Here is a 19,321-nt window from a genome sequence, read left to right as displayed (position 1 = left end):
TGCTTAAGGGTACCTCCTCGCTTTTACTTCTTGAACTCTTTTATTCTGAAGTTGTCCTGATAGGACCCAAGAGCTCTCTGTTCTCTGTATCTTTTTATTCTGCAGCTGAGGCATTAGTATCCTAAGATTTGCATTTAGGGGCTTGGGGTGGGGGTTTTGTTTGGAGACAGGACTTGGCTCTGTAACCCAGGCTGACATCTTTCTGCCTCAGCTTCCCAAGCACTGGGATTATAGGCATCCATCAGCCTATTTTTAGTTTTTTGAAGAACCTTCATACCATTTTCCATAGCATACTAATTTGTATTACCACCAATAGTGTTCCTGTCTCTCCACATTCTTGCCAGTATTTGTTACTTTTTAACTTCCTTGAGGGTAGTCTTCTAATTGGGGCAAGATCTCCACAGATTTTGATTTGTTCTTGGTGATGGTGATATTGAATATTTCTTATATAACTTCAGTGCGGTCCTGAGTGCAGCAGGCACGTCATGTCCAGAAGACAGCATCGCATAGCTTTCTTCCTATCACCTAGCTCTTACGTTCTCTCCACCCCTCCACCAGGGTGTCCTGAGCTTTGTTGTTTTATAATCAGTGTTCCAATATCTAGAATTGTGTGTTATACCCAGATACAGCCTGTGAGCTTCTATTTATGTTCTCTGCATATTCAGGCACTATTATCATTTGGGATTCATTAAGCATATTTAAATTTTTATCTAGCTTATTTCTCAACAATAAAATCATGGCTTTAATTTCTTAACTGAAATTTTTCAATTAGTTTTTTAATTAAATTCTTTATTTTGCACTTTGTTCTTTGTAAAATATAAGATGCCACATTCTAGGCAGAGAAAAATAATAGAATGAAAAGCATAAATACAGGAAGTTGTGTAAAATACTCTGAAAACACAGATTTTTTTTTTCTTTTAAAGATTTATTTATTTATTATGTATACAGCATGTATGACTGCAGGCCAGAAGAGGGCACCAGGTCTGATTACGGATGGTTGTGAGCCACCATGTGGTTGCTGGGAATTGAACTCAGGACCTCTGGAAGAGCAGCCAGTGCTCTTAACCTCTGAGCCATCTCTCCAGCCCGAAAAAACACAGATTTTATTTGGCTAGATTAATGGCTCTAGACCTGGTCAAGTTCTCTGAAGAGTTTTCAAAAGTTATTGATGCCTGAGAGATATTGTAGTAATTCATAAACTTGTGCAGAATGGTGAGCCTGGCTAGAATACAGGTTGTGAGTAAAGGGAAGAAGGACTGGGACTCTGGAAGGTGGAGCTTAGTTCACAAGAAAGTGCATAGGCTGGAGAGATGGCCTAGGGGGTAAGCACTTGCTGCTTTTGCGGCAGATCTGAGCTTACTTCCGGCACTCACTTGAGGCAGCTCACAGCCACTTGTAACCCCACCTCCAAGTAATCTGACTCCTCTGGCCTCCTCTAGCACTCTGCACCCCCTCCCCCATACACACATAAAAATAAAATCTTAAAAAGAGAGTACACAAGAATTAGGTGTTTGACTTAGAAGACAGTTTATACAATGAGGAGGGTGCCCACAGAAGTTCTATCCAGTAGAACTTGTATCTGTTGTTAGGTTAGTTTAGGACATAAGGACTGGTTGGGATTCTCCTAAGCAAGGCTGGCCAGGAGGCACTACTGTGTTTGTGAGTCAAGTTCAAGGCCAGTCTAAACTATATAGGAAGACCCTAACTCAGAGATAGAGTGGGGGCGGGGAGGGCGGTTTGAAAGATGCTGTGTATGTAGACTATAGAAATGGCATAGTAAAGAAAGGGAGAGAAGAGTCAGAGTTGACTAGAGTAGATCAGGAGAGCAGGAAGGAGGATTGTCAGTTACAAAAATAGGGAACTCAGAAAGCTGGCTTGGCGGAAAGATAACAAGCCCAGGACTGGAGATGTTGTGTTTGTGAGTCAGTGGGCAGACCAGAGGGAGAGGCTCTCGGGGCTCCCTATTCCAGTCTGGACCATTTCTCATACATACAGAGCAAAGGCCCCAAATGCTGCCCCCTTGTATCTAACAAGTCATACAATGTCAGGCCTGTGTAACTCAGTTGTAGGATGCATGCATATGCTCCTAAGACATAGTCCATGAACTGTATTAAAGGGACATGATTGCAGTGTACCTGGTTTTTCACTCACAGAACCTTATTTTTCTTTTGGTAGAGAGATGGAAGAAAAAGTCACTCTGCTTAATGCACCTACAAAGAGACCAAGGTAATGCTCCAGAGGCTCTGTGGGAATAGTATGTATCCTCAGTTCCTGATGTGAGAGGCTTGCCTAAGTGTCAGCTGTTTCTTTTCTTTCTTTTTTAAGATTGTGTGTGTGTGTGTGTGTGTGTGTGTGTGTGTGTGTGTCTGTCTGTCTGTCTGTCTGTCTGTCTGTCTGTCTGCGGGTGCCTTCAACGTCCAGAGCAGGACATTGGATCCTCTGGAGCTAGAAAGAGCACTGCATAGTCTGAACTGCTGAGCCATCTCTCCAGCCCCCACTGAGTGTTTTTGTTGTTTTGTTATAGTTTTTTAAAGTATATGGCTGTTTTGCCTGCATGTATGTCTGTGTACATGCGTGCCTGGTCTCTGTAGAGGCCACAAGGTATCAGATCCCCCTGGGAATCAAGCCCTGGTCCTCTGGAAGAGCAACCAGTTCTCTTAGTCACAAAGCCGTCTCTCCAGCCCCCAGGTAATCTTTTCTGAAGAGACAAGAAAAGCCATAATTTCCCCTCACAATAAAGTGGGTGCTATTACCATGATGAATGTTAGAAAGTGGACCTGTTAGGGACTGGCTGGAATCTGGTCTGGCTGAGCTATGATGAAGCCCGTTAAGAAAAAGGGTGAAAGAACATACTTTCTCATGCAAAAATTGGCAGTTTTTCTGGGTGAATAGACTTCTTGATTATTATTTATTTATTTCTATTTTTATGTGCATTGGTATTTTGCCAGCATGTGTGTCTGTGTGAGGGTGTTGGACCCTGGAGTTACAGACAGTTGTGAGCTGCCTGCCATATGGGTACTGGGAATTGAACCCGGGTCCTCTGGAAGAGCAGTCAGTGCTCTTAACTGTTGAGCCAGCTCTGTTAACTATGCCTTTGTTTGGGGATGACTGGCAGGTCAAGCACCGTGACTGAAGCACCCATTGCTGTGGTAACATCACGAACCAGTGAAGTCTATGTTTGGGGTGGTGGAAAATCTACACCCCAGAAGTTGGACGTCATCAAGAGTGGTTGTAGTGCCCGACAGGTGTGCGCAGGGAATACCCACTTTGCTGTGGTCACCGTGGAGAAGGAACTGTACACATGGGTGGTAAGTAGAGTGGGCTCCAAGCCCCCTGCTCCTGGGCCCTGGCTGTGTAGGCGTTCCGTTAGCCGTCCTTGTGCCGAGGAATGAGATCGGTGATGGACCAGGAGCTCCTGGGAGAGTAGCTGTGGGCTCTGTAGTTCACTCCTGTAGCTCCATTGCTAGGGCATAGTGGTCACCTGTGCACAGTTTCTGGATGAATGCGCAAGGGGAAAAGACAATTGAGAGAGCCTTGGGTTTGGGCTCAGCAGACTGTCATGGACAGCTAGATGATTTCAGGTATTTGACAGCTAGATGATTTCAGGTATTTCAGGGACTTGTCTTCTGTTAGCATGAGGTTAGAGCAGCTAGTACCTGTGAAATGAATGGCTTTGTAAACCAATGGAACATAGGCGTGTCAGGAGCCCTCCCAGCCCCCATCTGTGAAGGGAAAGAGCCGAGAATTCCCCTTTGTTGTCTGGATTCAGCCCTGTCACTCACCTGTTGTTGTTGTTGTTGTGTATTGCTGCCTTTGTCTTTTTCGGTCTTCACGCTGTAGTCAAGGTTCATCTAGAATTTGCAGCCTCCCAAGTGCTGGGGTTAGAGGTGTGCACCACCAATGTGTTTTCTGCCTTTTCCAGATCTCCCACTCTCCTCACCTACAGTGCAGCTTCCATCCTTGCCACTCAGTTGGCACCGGACAGGGGTCTTTACCAAACGATCATCAACTGCTAAAATAAACATCTTTGGTCCTGACCTGGGGTGACCTCTTAGCAACTCCTCCCACACTTGACTGCTCCCTCCCTGAGGTTCTGTTGTCACTTGGCTTTCCGTTTCATTGCTGTGCCTTCTGTAGGTGCATTTCAGGCTACATGCTACTACCCAGCCCTGCCCTACTCCTGCTTCCCTCTCTGAGGGAGCACTTCTGTTTTTCAGTGGCCTCAGCTTTCTTCAGAGGTGCGTGGACTGTATTTGTCTATTTATTATGTAGACAGTGCTCTGCCTTCATGTATCCCTGCAGGCCAGAAGAGGGCACCAGATCTCATTAAGATTGTGAGCCACCTCGTGGTTGCTAGGAACTGAACTCAGGACCTTGGGAAAGGCAGCCACTGCTCTTAACCCCTGAGCCGTCTCTCCAGCCTGACTGTGTTTGTCTTCTGCGGTGCTTTATGTCCATTGTGTGAGAGTAGACAACGAGTAATTGTGAAATGTTAAAAGAGGAGTGGTTTGGCCTCTGTAACAGAGGGATGACCTGCTGTTACTTCCCAAAACCTTATCACTTCAAGAATTAGCTTGAGGCGGCTGCCTGCAATTTAAAGAAAGCAATGCCTTACAACTGTTTATTAAAGGGTTTCTATTTGAGTCAGTGCATGGAAAGAATCCCCGTCCACGAAACTGCTGCAAAGCTGTGAGGACCGTTCTTACTACTGTACGGCACCTTCCTTCAGGGACCCAAATCCTCTCTTTCTTATTTTTGCTTTCTTTTTGATGTAGCTATAGTCTTTTTAACTGATCTAAGGAAACTGATCAAAAGTTATAAAACTTCTAGTATAGGTTATACTCATTAGAAAGTGTCCTGGTTAGCTTTTGTCAACTTGACACAAACTAGTCACCTGGAAAGGGAACCTCAGTTGAGGAATTGCCTCCATCAGATTGGCATGTTGTGGGGCATTTTCTTGATTGATGATTGATGGGGGAGGGCCCAGTTCACTGTGGGTGGTGCCACTCCTGGGCAGGTGGTCCTGGGTACTATAAGAAAGCAAACTAAGCCAGGGAAATAGTGGTCTGCTTCAGTTCCTGACTTGAGCTCCTGTCCTGGCTTCCCTTGGTGATAGACTGTAAACTGTAAGTCCTTTCCTCCCCAGGTCGCTTTAAGTCACAGTATTTATCATAGCAGCGGAAACCAAATTAGAAGAGAAAGCCATCAAATTATACTTTTTATCATCACCCGTAGTTAAACATGTAGTTCACCTTGCACTAAAATAAAGACAGAATTAGGAATATGTCCTGGTGCCTGATAGATATATGTAACCGGAAGTTTCCTGGCCCCATCCAGTCCCATAGTCCGGACAAATTTCTCGCAGCTGTGGTCCTGCAGCTGTTTATGAAATAATTACACAGAGGCTTACATTAATTACAAACTGTATGGCCTATGACTCAGGTTTCTTGCTAGCTAGATGTGTTTTAAAAATCTTCTTTACCTGTATGTAGGGGTTTATATTAACCATTAAAATGCTCTATCCTAGCAAGGCATAGCAGTGAACACCTTTAATCCTAGCACTCAAGAGGCAGAGGTAGGCATCTTGTCCAGCCTGGTCTACACAGAGAGTTAGTTTGAGGACAGCCAGTGCTATATAGTGAGACCCTGTCTCAAAAAAAAAAAAAAAATCCCTTTCCCACTTTTGTCTTTAAATTTTCAGCTATTTTTTCTTACTGTTTTGCTTCAGAAGTGATATTAAAGACTAGCTTTTATTGTGAAAAGTTAAAACTTCACCAGTCCTCTTTTTTAACAGAACATGCAAGGGGGCACTAAACTCCACGGTCAACTGGGACATGGAGACAAAGCTTCCTATCGACAGCCGAAGCATGTGGAAAAGTTGCAAGGCAAGGCCATTCACCAAGTGTCGTGTGGTGACGATTTCACTGTTTGTGTGACAGGTAAGCCACTAACAGACGTCGTGAGTCCATTTCATATGGGACGTTGTGCTAATGCTCTGCAGTTTTAGTTGAGACTTCATGGCAAAAGACTACCAAAAAACAAAAAACATGAGCAAATATCCTCATTAATAACAGCATTCCCAAGCTGGGGAGAATAGCTCAATGGTAGAGCACTCATATAGCATAGGCAGGGCCCTAAGTTCAATTCCCAACACGAAGACAAAGAAAAGACACTTCCCAGTTTGCTGTGGTGTGGAAAGAGTGGTGAGCAAGGAGCAGAAAGGCGGATAATGGAGACTGCGAGATGGGAGAGATCTACTGTGTGTCCTACTGTAGGCTCTGCGTGACACACAATCAGGATCAAAAGTTACATTTAGTTTTGAGTTATCATTACTTTGTAAGTCCTTGGTATTATTTTTTTAATTTTATGTCTATGTGTGTCTCTAAGTGTGGGTTTATGCACATGACTGTGATGCTTATTGTGGAGGCCAGAAGAGGGCCTCAGATCCCCTTGAAACTGGGGTTACAGTTATGAGCTGCCTGGCGTCGTTACTAGATATCCAACTTGGGCCCTTTGGAAGAGCAGTACATATTCTTAACTGCTGAGCTCTCTCTCCAGTCCCATCCTTGGTATTTCTGTCTACAAAACAGGGAAGGCTCCAGGAAAATTTGAAGGTCATTTAGCACGAGAATCCTAGACTCTCCATTCCAATACTACTACTATACGTGCTTCCCTAACTACAGACAGCTCTGCTTGTTTCTGTGGTCTGCCTTCCTTTCTGACTTCTGATGTCATCAGATCTCATGTGAGACCATTGGATAAGGAGTCCTCATTCCAGCTCTGCCCAGCTTTCTGATTGGACACAGGAATTCCTTTTGGTGATGGCTTTTCTCTCCTTTTGCAGATGAGGGTCAGCTCTATGCCTTTGGATCAGATTATTATGGCTGCATGGGGATCGACAAGGTCTCTGGCCCTGAAGTGCTGGAGCCCATGCAGCTGAACTTCTTCCTCAGTAATCCAGTGGAGCAGGTCTCCTGTGGGGATAATCATGTGCTGGTTCTGACTCGAAACAAGGAAGTCTATTCTTGGGGCTGTGGGGAATACGGTAGGTGAAGCCTGTGTCCCTCCACTTCTTCCGGGTGCTCACCAGGATTTCAGTCTTGGAGTACCTAAACACATCAAATAGCCTTTGTTCAAGAGTTACGGAACACCTTCCTGGGCAAGAATGCCCTTGGTATAATGACTGTCGTTCTTGTGTGTGTTTCAGGACGGCTGGGTTTGGATTCAGAAGAGGATTACTATACACCACAGAGGGTAAACTGAGGAACGGCTTTTCCTACAGCCTGTCTAAAACAGACTTCAAAGGACATCCTCTCTCCTGACTCCTCGTATCAGAGTGTTTATTTCTGAAGTCTTTCCTGTCGAGGAGACTGACCATCTAGGGTTCCTCATCTAGCATTATGTGGTCTTGTCATCTGACTAAATCACAGAAAATTGAGAAAGTTTATACAGCTATTAGGGACACTGGAGTCACATCGTGCTCAGAGATGAAATTAAAATCAGCACCTAAAACAGAAAGTGTCACAGACAGCTAAATCTCCTTAAGAAGATGGCGGAAGTGACGTGTTATCTCTTACCCCAGCCTTCCCTTACTGCCATTGAACATGGGTGAAACTGTCTTTGCTTAGAGGCTGTGCGGTCGGAGACATCCTATCTGATTGCTGTCAGGACCGCCAGAGCTGGCACTGTAAGAGGCTCCCAGGACCTGAGTCAGCTGAGGGGCAAGCACAGTTACACTCTTATATGCCTGGGGCCCAGGCCTACCTGACACCGGAAGGTTAGCTACCACTAACTCCAGTGCTATACCGTTCATGGTTGTCAATTTTTATTATAGCCTAAGGGTTAAATGATGCATCTAGAGACTCTTGAGTCACAGCCATTCCTCTTGTGAAAAGACTGAGGCTCGAGGTGTTACCCATACCCATGGCCCCATCTGACACCTTCATTCTCTGCCTGTCTTACAAGCTGTAGAAGGGTATGGACAGCCTAGCTGCTGCCCCTGTACACTGTCTAAATGCCTGAGATGTCCAGGCTGCCGTGTGCCTACTAAAACTGTCAAGGAGCCCTGGTGTCAGATGACCAAGTCAGTTAGAGATTGGACCTACCCCTTTCCCAGCCTGTCTGCATAGTCTCCCCTCTACAGAAGCTTTCTCCAAAGAAGTAGGAGCCATTCCTAAAACAGACTGACAGAGAGCATCTGTTCATTCCAACTGCAGCCTTTTCCTCTGCTGTAAAACTTGAGCGCCATGTCAGGAAGAATGATCTCCAAGCTGTTGGGCAGCATGCTGATGGAACTTGAGGGTTATTTTCTAATATGAATTACGTACTTGAGCTTTTTCTCCAACGTTTGCCTTGCAGGTAGATGTTCCAAAGGCCTTAATCATTGTTGCAGTTCAGTGTGGCTGTGATGGGACCTTCCTGCTCACCCAGTCAGGCAAAGTGCTAGCCTGTGGACTCAATGAGTTCAACAAACTGGGCCTGAATCAGTGCATGTCTGGAATCATCAACCATGAAGTGAGTGGCCCTTGAGATTTTAACCACATCAGCAGAAGTCTGGGTTGGGATTTCTTTGATATTACAGGTTAATGACCGAGGAATTTGACTTAAGAATAAAGTGATCTCACACACATTATGTTCAGCAAAAGTAGCCAGCAACAAAGGAGTTCACAGTGTATGATTACTTCTGTGAAGTTCAGAACAGGCTCAGTGATCATGATGGCCGTAGTCAGGTAGAAGCGACGGCAGTGGGAAGAGGTGCAAGTCTTGGTGGGGTGTGTTTATCTTACTGAAGTCCTTTTCTTCGTTCGGGACAGGGGTCTTAGTCAGAAAGAAGGAGATTCACCTAAGTGATCAACTCTGTGTTGATCAGGGTCGTGGCTTTACATGTGTGTTGGTACAGAGCCTAAGCATGATGGTGCATGCCTTTAATTTTAGCACTCAGGAAGCCGAGGCAGAGGGATCTTTAGTTTGAGGCAAACCTAGGATGTGTGACAAGATCCCTTTAAAAACCAAAGGCAGAAATCTCACGAATGTATATGTGCAGTGTGTTTACAGTTACAGCGAATGTATATGTGCAGTGTGTTTACAGTTACAGTGAATGTATATGTGCAGTATGTTTACAGTTACAGCGAATGTATATGTGCAGTGTGTTTACAGTTACAGCGAATGTATATGTGCAGTGTGTTTACAGTTACAGCGAATGTATATGTGCAGTGTGTTTACAGTTACAGCGAATGTATATGTGCAGTGTGTTTACAGTTACAGCGAATGTATGTGCAGTGTGTTTACAGTTACAGCGAATGTATATGTGCAGTGTGTTTACAGTTACAGTGAATGTATATGTGCAGTATGTTTACAGTTACAGCTCAGTGGGGGTGACGGCAGAGGGAAACGAGAGAGTTCAGGGTTCACCCTGTCACCGTCAGAACGGAGACAAGAAATTTTTTTTTCTTTTTGGGTTTTCGACACAGGGTTTCTCCGAGTAGTTTTGGAGCCTTTCCTGTAACTCACTTTGTAGACCAGGCTGGCCTCAAACTCACAGAGATCCACCTGCTTCTGCCTCCCAAGTGCTGGGACTAAAGGTGTGTGCCACCACCGCCTGGCTGGGACAAGAATATTGTGCCAATGAAAAAGAAGCATTGCTGTGTCTCTGTAGATTCCTGACATACTGCTTCCAAACACTGACCCCACACATACTTACCAAGGGTAATTACCATTCTACATCATCAGGTTGTGTTAGTATCATGAGTTTTTGTCATTTCTAAAGATGAAGTCTGTTCCCAGCCCCTCACCTTCATATGCAAAAAGAAAAAAATAAAAAAAGAGTATGAAAGAAAAATCAAGTAAATTTACAGTTCCCTAATGTGATGAAAGGTGAGTTCATTTGTATGTAGTGTCTACAGCCCAGTCTTAGGAGAGCACAAACTCAGGGTAAAGGCTGGAGAGTGGAGAGTTTGGAAGGCACCTTCAAAATTACCACTTGATTCTGTGCTTTGTCAAAATGCAGGTTCGTTGTGAACTTCATTTACATGGGTTTTTGGTTTTTGGTTTTTTTTGTTGTTGTTGTTGTTGTTGTTTTTTCTCTGTGTAGCCCTGACTGTCCTGGAAATCACTCTGTAGACCAGGCTGGCCTGGAACTCAGAGATTCACCTGCCTCTGCCTCCTGAGTGCTGGGATTAAAGACATAACACCACCACTGTCCTGCTATATCTACCAATTCAGAGGAATATGTGTAGTGAAATTTTGTGAAACACAACCTTGTGGGTAGCATTAGATCACAATGACTGATTTCTTTGTAAGCTTGAGAGTGAGTTTGCCTTGATCTTCCTCCTGAGCTAGACAGAGTGTACAGGCACCACAGATTCAGTTATTCTGTCCTTAGATCATTGTCTTCTGAGATGAAGAGCTCTTGTGTTGCCTGCTTTAATTCAGAGTGTAGATTTTATAGTCAGAAATCCCTGCTTCTTCCATCACATTCTGGTTCTGTGCTGAGCTCGGTTATGTCCTATTGAAGAGGGGAAGCTGCGGGGCCTCTCTTAGTAGCAGGATTTGTTGGAAAGGCCTTTTCCGTCCTCAGCCTGCCCCCCCCCCCCCCCCCCCCCCCCCCCCCCGCCCACTGCCATTGTTTGCTCACCGAGCTGCTGCTCTGTTTTACTGTCCCAGGCATACCATGAAGTTCCCTACACGACCTCCTTCACCTTGGCCAAACAGTTGTCCTTTTACAAAATCCGAACCATTGCCCCAGGCAAGACTCACACAGCCGCTATTGATGGTAAGTTGTTGAGCTGGATCCTATGCCTTCCAAGCTCAGGTTCTTTTGTGCTGTGAACTATTAACTTTCTTAATGATATATGCATCCTCTGACTTCTCCCTAGTACTCAGTATTACCTTATTAACAAATTAGGCATTCAAGCATAGATTATTTTTTTAGTGATCTTTATAAACACAAAATATATGTGCACTTTAATAAGAACACTGCACTTCCGGCTGCAGAGATGGCTCAGTGGTTAACAGTGCTTACTTGATGATCTTCCAGAGGACCCGAGTTTCATGTCCAGCACCCAATTTGGACTGCTCCTAAGTGACTATAACTTAGCTTCAGGGGATCTGATGCCCTCTTCTTACCTCTGACCCCGGGGACCCATACATGTGGCATTCACACAGAGACACATAATATATATATAAAATCAATAAGTATGCCGGGCGGTGGTGGCGCACGCCTTTAATCCCAGCACTCGGGAGGCAGAGGCAGGCGGATCTCTGTGAGTTCGAGGCCAGCCTGGTCTACCAAGTGAGTTCCAGGAAAGGCGCAAAGCTATACAAAGAAACCCTGTCTCGAAAAACCAAAAAAAAAAAAAAAAAATCAATAAGTAAATAATCATTTGTTTGTTTTCTGAGGCAGGGTTTCTCTGTGTAGCCCTGGCTGTCTTAGGACTTGATCTTTAGACCAGGCTGGTCTCAGACTTGGGGATCCCCTTGCCTCTGCCTCCTGAGTGCTGGAATTAAAGACGTGCACCACCGTACCCAGCTATAAATACTCTTAAAAACAAAAACCATATTTATAAGTAGCACTTACTATAAGTATTCTAAATTAAGGTAGTACCCTTTTCCTGCTTTAAAAATTCGATGTTAGGGTATCCATCCACACCTACATGGTGAAAGAGTTTTGTTCCCTGACCTCAGCTATGACATGTGCACAATAAATAAATCTTTCTTTTTTAATATTGTTTGAAATATTGGAAAGAAAATGCTTTGGTCAGTTCGAGGTTCTGCCAAGGTACCCTTACCTCAGGATCACGTGGATAGATAGCTTCCTTCATATTTCTGTCTTCCAGTGCATGGAGCCAGCATTGCCGTATTGTCTCCTTCATGACCGTTTGTGATTCCCTGTTTATTTTTGCTTCTCTCTCAGAACGAGGCCGGTTGCTGACTTTTGGCTGTAATAAGTGTGGACAGCTGGGTGTCGGGAATTATAAGAAGCGCCTGGGGATCAACCTGTTGGGGGGACCCCTTGGTGGGAAGCAGGTGATCAGGGTCTCCTGTGGCGATGAGTTCACCATTGCTGCCACTGATGGTGAGTCTGCCTGTGTGGTGTTAAGCTCCCCAGACAGGCGGCTGTTTTAATTCTTGATTAGGAAAGAGGAAGGAATTTTTGTCTAACTGGCGTATGTTCTTATGTCCAATGTAGCACTTTTTACAGGCCACATTTCTAGATAATGGCAGGTTTGTATTCCAAGTTCACCCGACTTTATTTCCATTGTAACATTTTTGGTAAAATATCTGCAGAACCGTTGAGTACGTCTGTCTGTCTTGTACAGTACCATGTTGGTCCCGATCAGCATTGGCTGGCTATGTGAGAGGAAACACATAGACAGTCTTCCAGGTGCTGTGCAGAAACATCTACCTCTTCCTTCCCAGGACCCATCCTCTTCTCCACCATGAGCCCATTCCTTTAAATTCCTCTCTGGACCTTGAAGCTTGGACTACTGTCTCTGACCTAAAGACATTTAGTCCACAGCCCCTCAGCTTGGATCACTAAGCTACAGTGGCAGTATAGCCCCTGGACTCTAAATGAGTCCTGATACATATCTGTGTCCGTCGGGGTCCTTAATCAGTCACCCTTTCAGTTGGGGGAGGGGAGGTCACCAGCCTGAATTGGACAAGGAGAGAGAGACAGTGGGGGGGGGGGCACCAGCGTGAATTGGACAAGAATCAGATTTCTAGTGTTGGCATGTTGTGACCTGTTCCTCTGTGACCCAGACCTGTCCCTCTGCAGACTTCTCACCTCAGTCAGCTCCGTCCTGCACTCTGCATGCTCGCTGTCCATCAGCAAATCCCATGGGCCAGCTCCAGAATGAACCCAACAACTTCTTGCTGGTACCAGACCTTCACCTGGTCTCTGCTGCCACCATTGCTCTTTTGCTGTTGCTTCTCATCACAGCCTCGGAGTTCCTCTTAAAGACCTCCTGCCCAGAGCCTCCCATGGCTTGGTACATCAGTCAGCCTTCATGGCCGCATATGACCAGGACTTCTCCTACCACATGTCCCTCTCTCTTACTTTGCTCTGGGGACCTTCGTCCTCCCTGTCTGTGCAACCTTGCTCTTATGTCTGCCTGGAAACCCCCTGAGTTCAGCTAGATCTCTGCTCAAGTGTCACAGAGTGCTGCTTCTCTGACCACTTTCTCTAAAGTGATGACATGCCATCCCACTGTTCCTCGTGGCCCTCACTTCCCCACCCCTCCCTCATAGCACTTACCATGACCTGAGAGAGGAGATGGCTGTTTGTGTCTGTGTTGTCGTTCTCCCCGAATTCAGTGGAGCAAGGACTTGCCTGTGTCCTGCCTCAGACCCCTTGAGTAGATTCTCTTACCTGAGTGAGTGAGTGAGTGAGTGAGTGAGTGAGTGAGTGAGTGACAGACATAGGAGCAGAAGTCATTTTTCCCCGGGTGGAATCAGGAAGAGTTTTTAGGCTCTATATAGAGAAATAGCTTTCCTCTCATTTGGTACTTAGTAGGACGTCTTTCTAGGTCCAGGGTGTAACAGTGGGATAACCACAGAATTGGGCAAATCGTGTCCTATTAATCTGCTGTTTACATTTTTTTCTAGATAATCACATTTTTGCCTGGGGAAATGGTGGCAATGGCCGCCTGGCAATGACCCCCACAGAGAGACCACACGGCTCTGATATCTGTACCTCATGGCCTCGACCTATTTTTGGATCTCTGCATCATGTCCCAGATCTTTCCTGCCGTGGCTGGCACACCATTCTTATTGTTGGTAAGGGTTTCTTATATATGGAGTTGGGGTGGCTTGGACAGGATTGACCCTCACCTAAGGTACTTGTGGTGACGCTGTTGGAAACAGAAGCCTCCTGAAGCGGAGGCTGCCTTTGCAGGTCGTGTGCTGGATAGAGATGCCATTCAGAGTGGTGGGAACCGAGCGTTTCATTTCCCAAGTCAGTCATCTGCCGCTTCTTCTCTACTGAACTGTTGGTGTCAGGGCTGTGTAGCTCAATGTAGCCTCAAACTCAGTACTTAGTTGCAAAGAATAGCCTTGAATTCCTGATCCTTCTGCCTCCACCTCCTGAGCGCAGGAATTACAGGCCTGTTCCACCACAGTCAGTTGGGACTTTTTTGTTGTTGTTGTTGTTGCTGTTAAGACAGGGTTTCACTGTGTAGTCCTGGCTGACCTAGAACTCACCAGGCTGGCCTCGAACTCACAGAGCTCCGCCTGCCTCTGCCTCTAAGTGCTGGGATTTAATCCTCAGCTCAGTAATTCTTTTAAAAGAAAATTTCCAAATGCTTTTTGCAGAAACATTACGTTGAACTCCATGATAAAAAGTCTTGGCTTTTATACAAGCCCCACCCTTGACAATTGAATCAGGATCTCTAGGGTGGGATTTAGGTATTGTTACTTTGTAAAGCTGCCATACTTCCAATGAACAGCAGAGTAGAAAACTCCCACTGCCTTATTGCGTATATAGTAGCTCAGTAAGTGCTTCACTTGTGAGACTACTTGTCTTACTTATAAACAGTAAGTAGTAAGTGACTGGGAGTCAGAATGGTAGCGGCCGCTTCCTGCCTGCCCTGTCTCCTCTCACTCTTCTGCCAGTGTCTGTATGTATCTCTCACCTAGTACATATTTCTCCCCAGAGAAAGTATTGAATTCTAAGACCATCCGTTCTAATAGCAGCGGCCTGTCCATTGGAACTGGTAAGTGATGGTGGCCCAGGTGCCAGTTTGGTCTTTGGGTTAAGAAACTGTGATTAAGAGAGAAGGTTGTATTTTGGTGAGTGTTGCTGCTCTGCCATTGTATTATCATCAGGGTGATATGCCTGCATCACATGTGGAAGCAATCAAGAGGCTTGCTCCATGTTGTGATGTGACATTTATATTCCTTACTATCCCATGAGCCTTTCACTTCCATGGCATTCCAGGTATTCTAGTCTTTAAAAACCTACAGCACTTGGGAGGCAGAGGCAGGCAGATCCCTGTGAGTTTGAGGCCAGCCTGGTCTACAGAGTGAGTTCCAGGACAGCCAAGGCTGACTCACAGGATGACTAGAGGAAAGTCTCCTGCTGCCATCCTGACAGCCTGAGTTCAGTCCTGGGAGCCACGTGGTAGAAGGAGAGATCCAACCTCAGCAGGTTGTCTTCTGACCTCTACACATGCGCTGTGACACACACATGCACACATAATAAGTTAGTGTATCTGTTTGGGAGCCCCTGGCAGTGGGACCAGGACTTATCCCGGGTGTATGAAATGGCCTTTTGGAACACACTCCCTAAGGTGATACCTTGCTCAGCCTTGACACAGGGGGAGGGGCTTGGTCCCTCCTCAACTTAGTATGCCAGACTTTGTTGACTCCCCAAGGGAGGCCTTCCCCTCTCTGAGGGGTGGGATGGGAGGTGGTGAGGAGCAGGAGAAGGGGAGGGAGGGGGAACTGGGATTGGTATATAAAATGAAAAAAAAAAGACTATTTAAAATAGATTAAAAAAATAATGTAATAGCTTTTCAAAATAATGAGCTGGAGAGATGGTTCATCAGTTAAGAGCACCTATTGATTTTACAAAGAACTAGGGTTTGGTTCCCAGCACTCAAGTGGCAGCTAGCAACCATCTGTAACTCCAGTTACAGAGGATCTGACACCCTCCTCTGGCCTCCGAGGGCAGTGTATGCACATGGTACACAGACATACATAAACGCAAACACTCATACACATAAAATAAAGCAAATCTTTTTTTAAATGGTTTTAAAAAATGCAAACCCTGTGTAAAAACTAACAAGTTTAGTCTCAAATATTTGTGTGAACATTCCACTTCATGCAACTCTAGGAACTTTGGTAGGGTGAGTGAGTTTGCCAGATGCTCAATCTCTTTGCGGCATAGAAAAGCTCTCTCCTTCTGTAACCAGTGGTTCAGAGCTCCAGCCCAGGAGGCGGTGGAGGTGGTGGCGGCGGCGGTGAGGAGGAAGACAGTCAACAGGAATCTGAAACTCCAGATCCAAGCGGAGGCTTCCGAGGAACGATGGAAGCAGACCGTGGAATGGAAGGTTTACTCAGTCCCACGGAGGCCGTGGGGAACAGTTGTGGAGCTAGCAGCTCCTGTCCTGCCTGGCTTCGGAAGGTAAGTCCCTTGGGACAGATACTTCAGATAAGTCTGTAGCAGGAGCCAGTAAGGGTCGCCAAGGTCTCCGTTTCTTGTGCCCTACTAATTTAGACAGGAGACGAGGTTGCAGATTCCCATCTGGAAAGAAGGCACCACAAAGCTAATCTTATTTTCATTTCTAAGAAGAAAGGATATGGCATGTTTAAGACAGGGTCTCATTTTGTAGCCCAGGCTGGCCTGCTTCCCAAGTGCTGGGATTAAAGGTGTGGGCCACCAGTGGGCCCAGCTCCATAATTTATGCCTGTATTATTAAAGTGAACGGGGGTTGGGGATTTAGCAAGGCCCTGGGTTCGGGCCTCAGCTCTGAAAAAAAAGACTAAAGTGAACGTAATAAATTTATATAACTACCTTTTCTAAAGAATTTTTGTAACCTATCTTAAAGATATTTTTCATTTTTATTAGTTCTTGGAAAATTTTGTGCATTCTATTTTGATCATATTTAATTCATCCCTCTCCCCCCAAGTCTCCCCAGATCTATTCCCCCTTCCTATGAACTCACTTTGTCCCTCATTTGTTTTTCTAAGCCCATCAGGGACAGTTTGTGCTGCCCATATATTCTTTTTTGGGGGGAGGGGGGTTTCGAGACAAGGTTTCTCTGTGTAGCTTTGCGCCTGTCCTGGAACTCACTCTGTAGACCAGGCTGGCCTCGAACTCACAGAGATCTGCCTGGCTCTGCCTCCCGAGTGCTGGGATCAAAGGTGTGCACCACCACCGCCCGGCCCATATACTCTTGGGTGTGTGTCCTCCACTGGAGTATTAACCTACCGGAGCTACCCGTTTAAGAAGACTGACCCTTCCTTTCCTGGCAGCTTGCAATTGCCAGGAGGTTTTTAGCTAGGATTAGGACTCCGTTCCCACCTCTTCATGCCGGGGCTGGGTTTGGTTGGCTTGAGCTTGCACGGGTCTTAGGCATGCTGTCACAACTCCTGTGAACCTGTGTGCAACTGCCCTGCTGTGTCCAGGGAGCAGTTTTCTTACAGTCACCCACAACCTATGGCTCTTACAGTCTTTCTCCTTCCACAATGATCGCCGGGCCTTTGGGAGGAGAGGGGATGATGATACAAATGTCCTATTAAGAGCTGAGAATTCTTCAGTCTCGTTCTCTGAACCATTATCGACTCTGTGGGTCTCTGTTAATCACTATCTGCTGCCAAAGTAGCTCTGATGAGAGAAATGCTGGGCTATGGATAGAAGAGTAAGCCATTAGGAGTCACTTAATACTGTGTCCATTTAACAGAGCAACGGTAGTGGGGTCTCCCCTGGGGCCCGGGACCTATCCATGCTACATTTTGGGCCCCAGTAACCGCGCCAGGCATGGGCCTCCACTTGTGGAGCAGGCCTTGAGGTCAGTCAGGAAGTGGCCAGCTACTCCAGCGAGAGTCATGCCCCTGTACACAGTGAGCGTGGCCTGGCAGCCAGTTGTTACAGTTTGAAGGGCTCACAGCTAGCTGACTACCTCTCCTCTCTGGTGGTGTACATAGTAACTTTCAGCAATATAGAAAATTCGCCAGTAGGGATAAGACTTCTAGGGGAGTACCAACTTGATTTCTCTATGTTCTAGAACTCAACTATGTGATGTCTTCAGCAGTCGAGTCTTTTGTTGTTGTTGTTTTGTTTTGTTTTCTGGAGCTGAGGACCGAACCCAGGGCCTTGTGCTTGCTAGGCAAGTGCTCTACCACTGAGCCAAATCTCCAGCCCCGAGTCTATTTTTTTAAACTACATACAAGGTCTTACTTATATCCTCCCGGTTGTCCTAGAATTCACTGTGTAGATCCTGCTGGCCTTGAACTCACAGAACCTCCTGCCTCTGCCTCCCACGTGAGCAGTAGGATCCTACTGTCAAGTTCTGGAGGGTAACCAGGAGCGCTGGCTATAGCCTGCTTGGGGTATATGGGCTCTCACTTGCCAACATCTCCAGAAGAGATAATCCTAGCACTGGACCTTTGCCAGCCTAGATAGTAGGGCATCATTGCCCCATTAGAGGGTAACTCTCTCTTTACAGGGAGGGATAGCAAACACTACAAAGCATTTTTTAAAAATCATAAGGGAACTTACTATTGTATAAGCTCCCTAAAGTATACACATAGATAGAAAGAGTCTAAATGGACTTGAAGTGAACCTGTGCAAAAATTAAGCTCACAGATTATATACTGTTTATAGAAGTGAAATATTGGGCAGTTGAAATGCCTTACTATAGAAATACAGCTTATTAAAGATAAGATAAAGACAGTAAAAATGTAAACTATTCTATATGAAAAGATGGGATTTCTATCAGTAAGATCTTATTCTTTCAGAAACTACATTGCACCAAAGAATGTGGACTAGACTATGTAGTGACCCCTGGACTGGTGGTTATTTCCCAGAGGGATAAAATTGCTGGGTTTTATTGGTGTCCTTAACCCACCTCTTGCTTTATTCTTCTTGACTCAATCACTAGTATGTGCAGCATGGCCAGCAAACATTTACAATTTATGGGTTATTTTTTCCTGGCTGGCCTGAACTCACTATGTAGACCAGTCTGGCTCCAAACGCATAGCCTCTGCCACCTGAATGCTGGGATTAAAGGCATGCACCACCACACATGGTGGAATTTTTAATTTTTTATAGAAGGGGTGGTGTGTTGATCTTCCACTAGAACTTAACTGGTCAGCTGAGGGTAGAGAGCAGAAGCCACAGCCGCCTCCAGCCTCAGCCTCCTGACCAGCTAAACAGTGTGTATTGGGGAAATGAACCAGGTACAGCTGGTCTTGAACTTGAGTCTGAGTTTTCATCACTGAAGAAAGGATGGCAGTTTGTTTCCAGGTTAGACAGTCTATGTTGTTAGCCACCACTGTTGTGTCCCACTAGAGGGTGCTGACGTCACAACAGAATGACCGGAAGGGCTACAGGGGAACTTGGGAGAGCATAGATTGCTGCAGACAAACTGATGAGATTCTTCCTTGTGGACCTAGGAGCTGGAGAACGCAGAGTTCATCCCCATGCCTGACAGCCCATCTCACCCAAGTGCAGCATTTTCAGAGTCTGAGAAGGACACCCTGCCCTATGAAGAGCTACAAGGACTCAAAGTGGCATCTGAGCTTCCTCCAGAACACCAGCCCCCCGCAGGAGCCTGGGTAACTGAGTTTTCTGTCGTTAGCGTCCACTAGATAGACCGTG

General features: G+C 45.8%; 1 protein-coding gene across 1 annotated transcript in view; it reads left to right on the top strand.

Annotated features, from left to right (window-relative positions):
- Positions 1–19,321, top strand: part of Nek9 (NIMA related kinase 9) — a 40,285-nt gene that overhangs the window by 14,785 nt on the left and 6,179 nt on the right. Inside the window, exons 9-20 of the mRNA XM_028876508.2 lie at positions 2,176–2,226; positions 3,116–3,308; positions 5,795–5,939; positions 6,845–7,045; positions 7,208–7,254; positions 8,359–8,514; positions 10,663–10,771; positions 11,912–12,073; positions 13,606–13,776; positions 14,652–14,711; positions 15,912–16,123; positions 19,117–19,278. Of these exons, the coding sequence (XP_028732341.1) occupies positions 2,176–2,226; positions 3,116–3,308; positions 5,795–5,939; positions 6,845–7,045; positions 7,208–7,254; positions 8,359–8,514; positions 10,663–10,771; positions 11,912–12,073; positions 13,606–13,776; positions 14,652–14,711; positions 15,912–16,123; positions 19,117–19,278 (1,669 nt within the window). The remainder of the gene's footprint in view (positions 1–2,175; positions 2,227–3,115; positions 3,309–5,794; positions 5,940–6,844; positions 7,046–7,207; positions 7,255–8,358; positions 8,515–10,662; positions 10,772–11,911; positions 12,074–13,605; positions 13,777–14,651; positions 14,712–15,911; positions 16,124–19,116; positions 19,279–19,321) is intronic.

Source organism: Peromyscus leucopus, chromosome 14 (genome assembly GCF_004664715.2).
Source record: "Peromyscus leucopus breed LL Stock chromosome 14, UCI_PerLeu_2.1, whole genome shotgun sequence".
Lineage (NCBI taxonomy): Eukaryota > Metazoa > Chordata > Mammalia > Rodentia > Cricetidae > Peromyscus > Peromyscus leucopus.
Note: the sequence above shows the minus strand (reverse complement) of the source record. Positions and strands in the feature narration are given on the sequence as shown.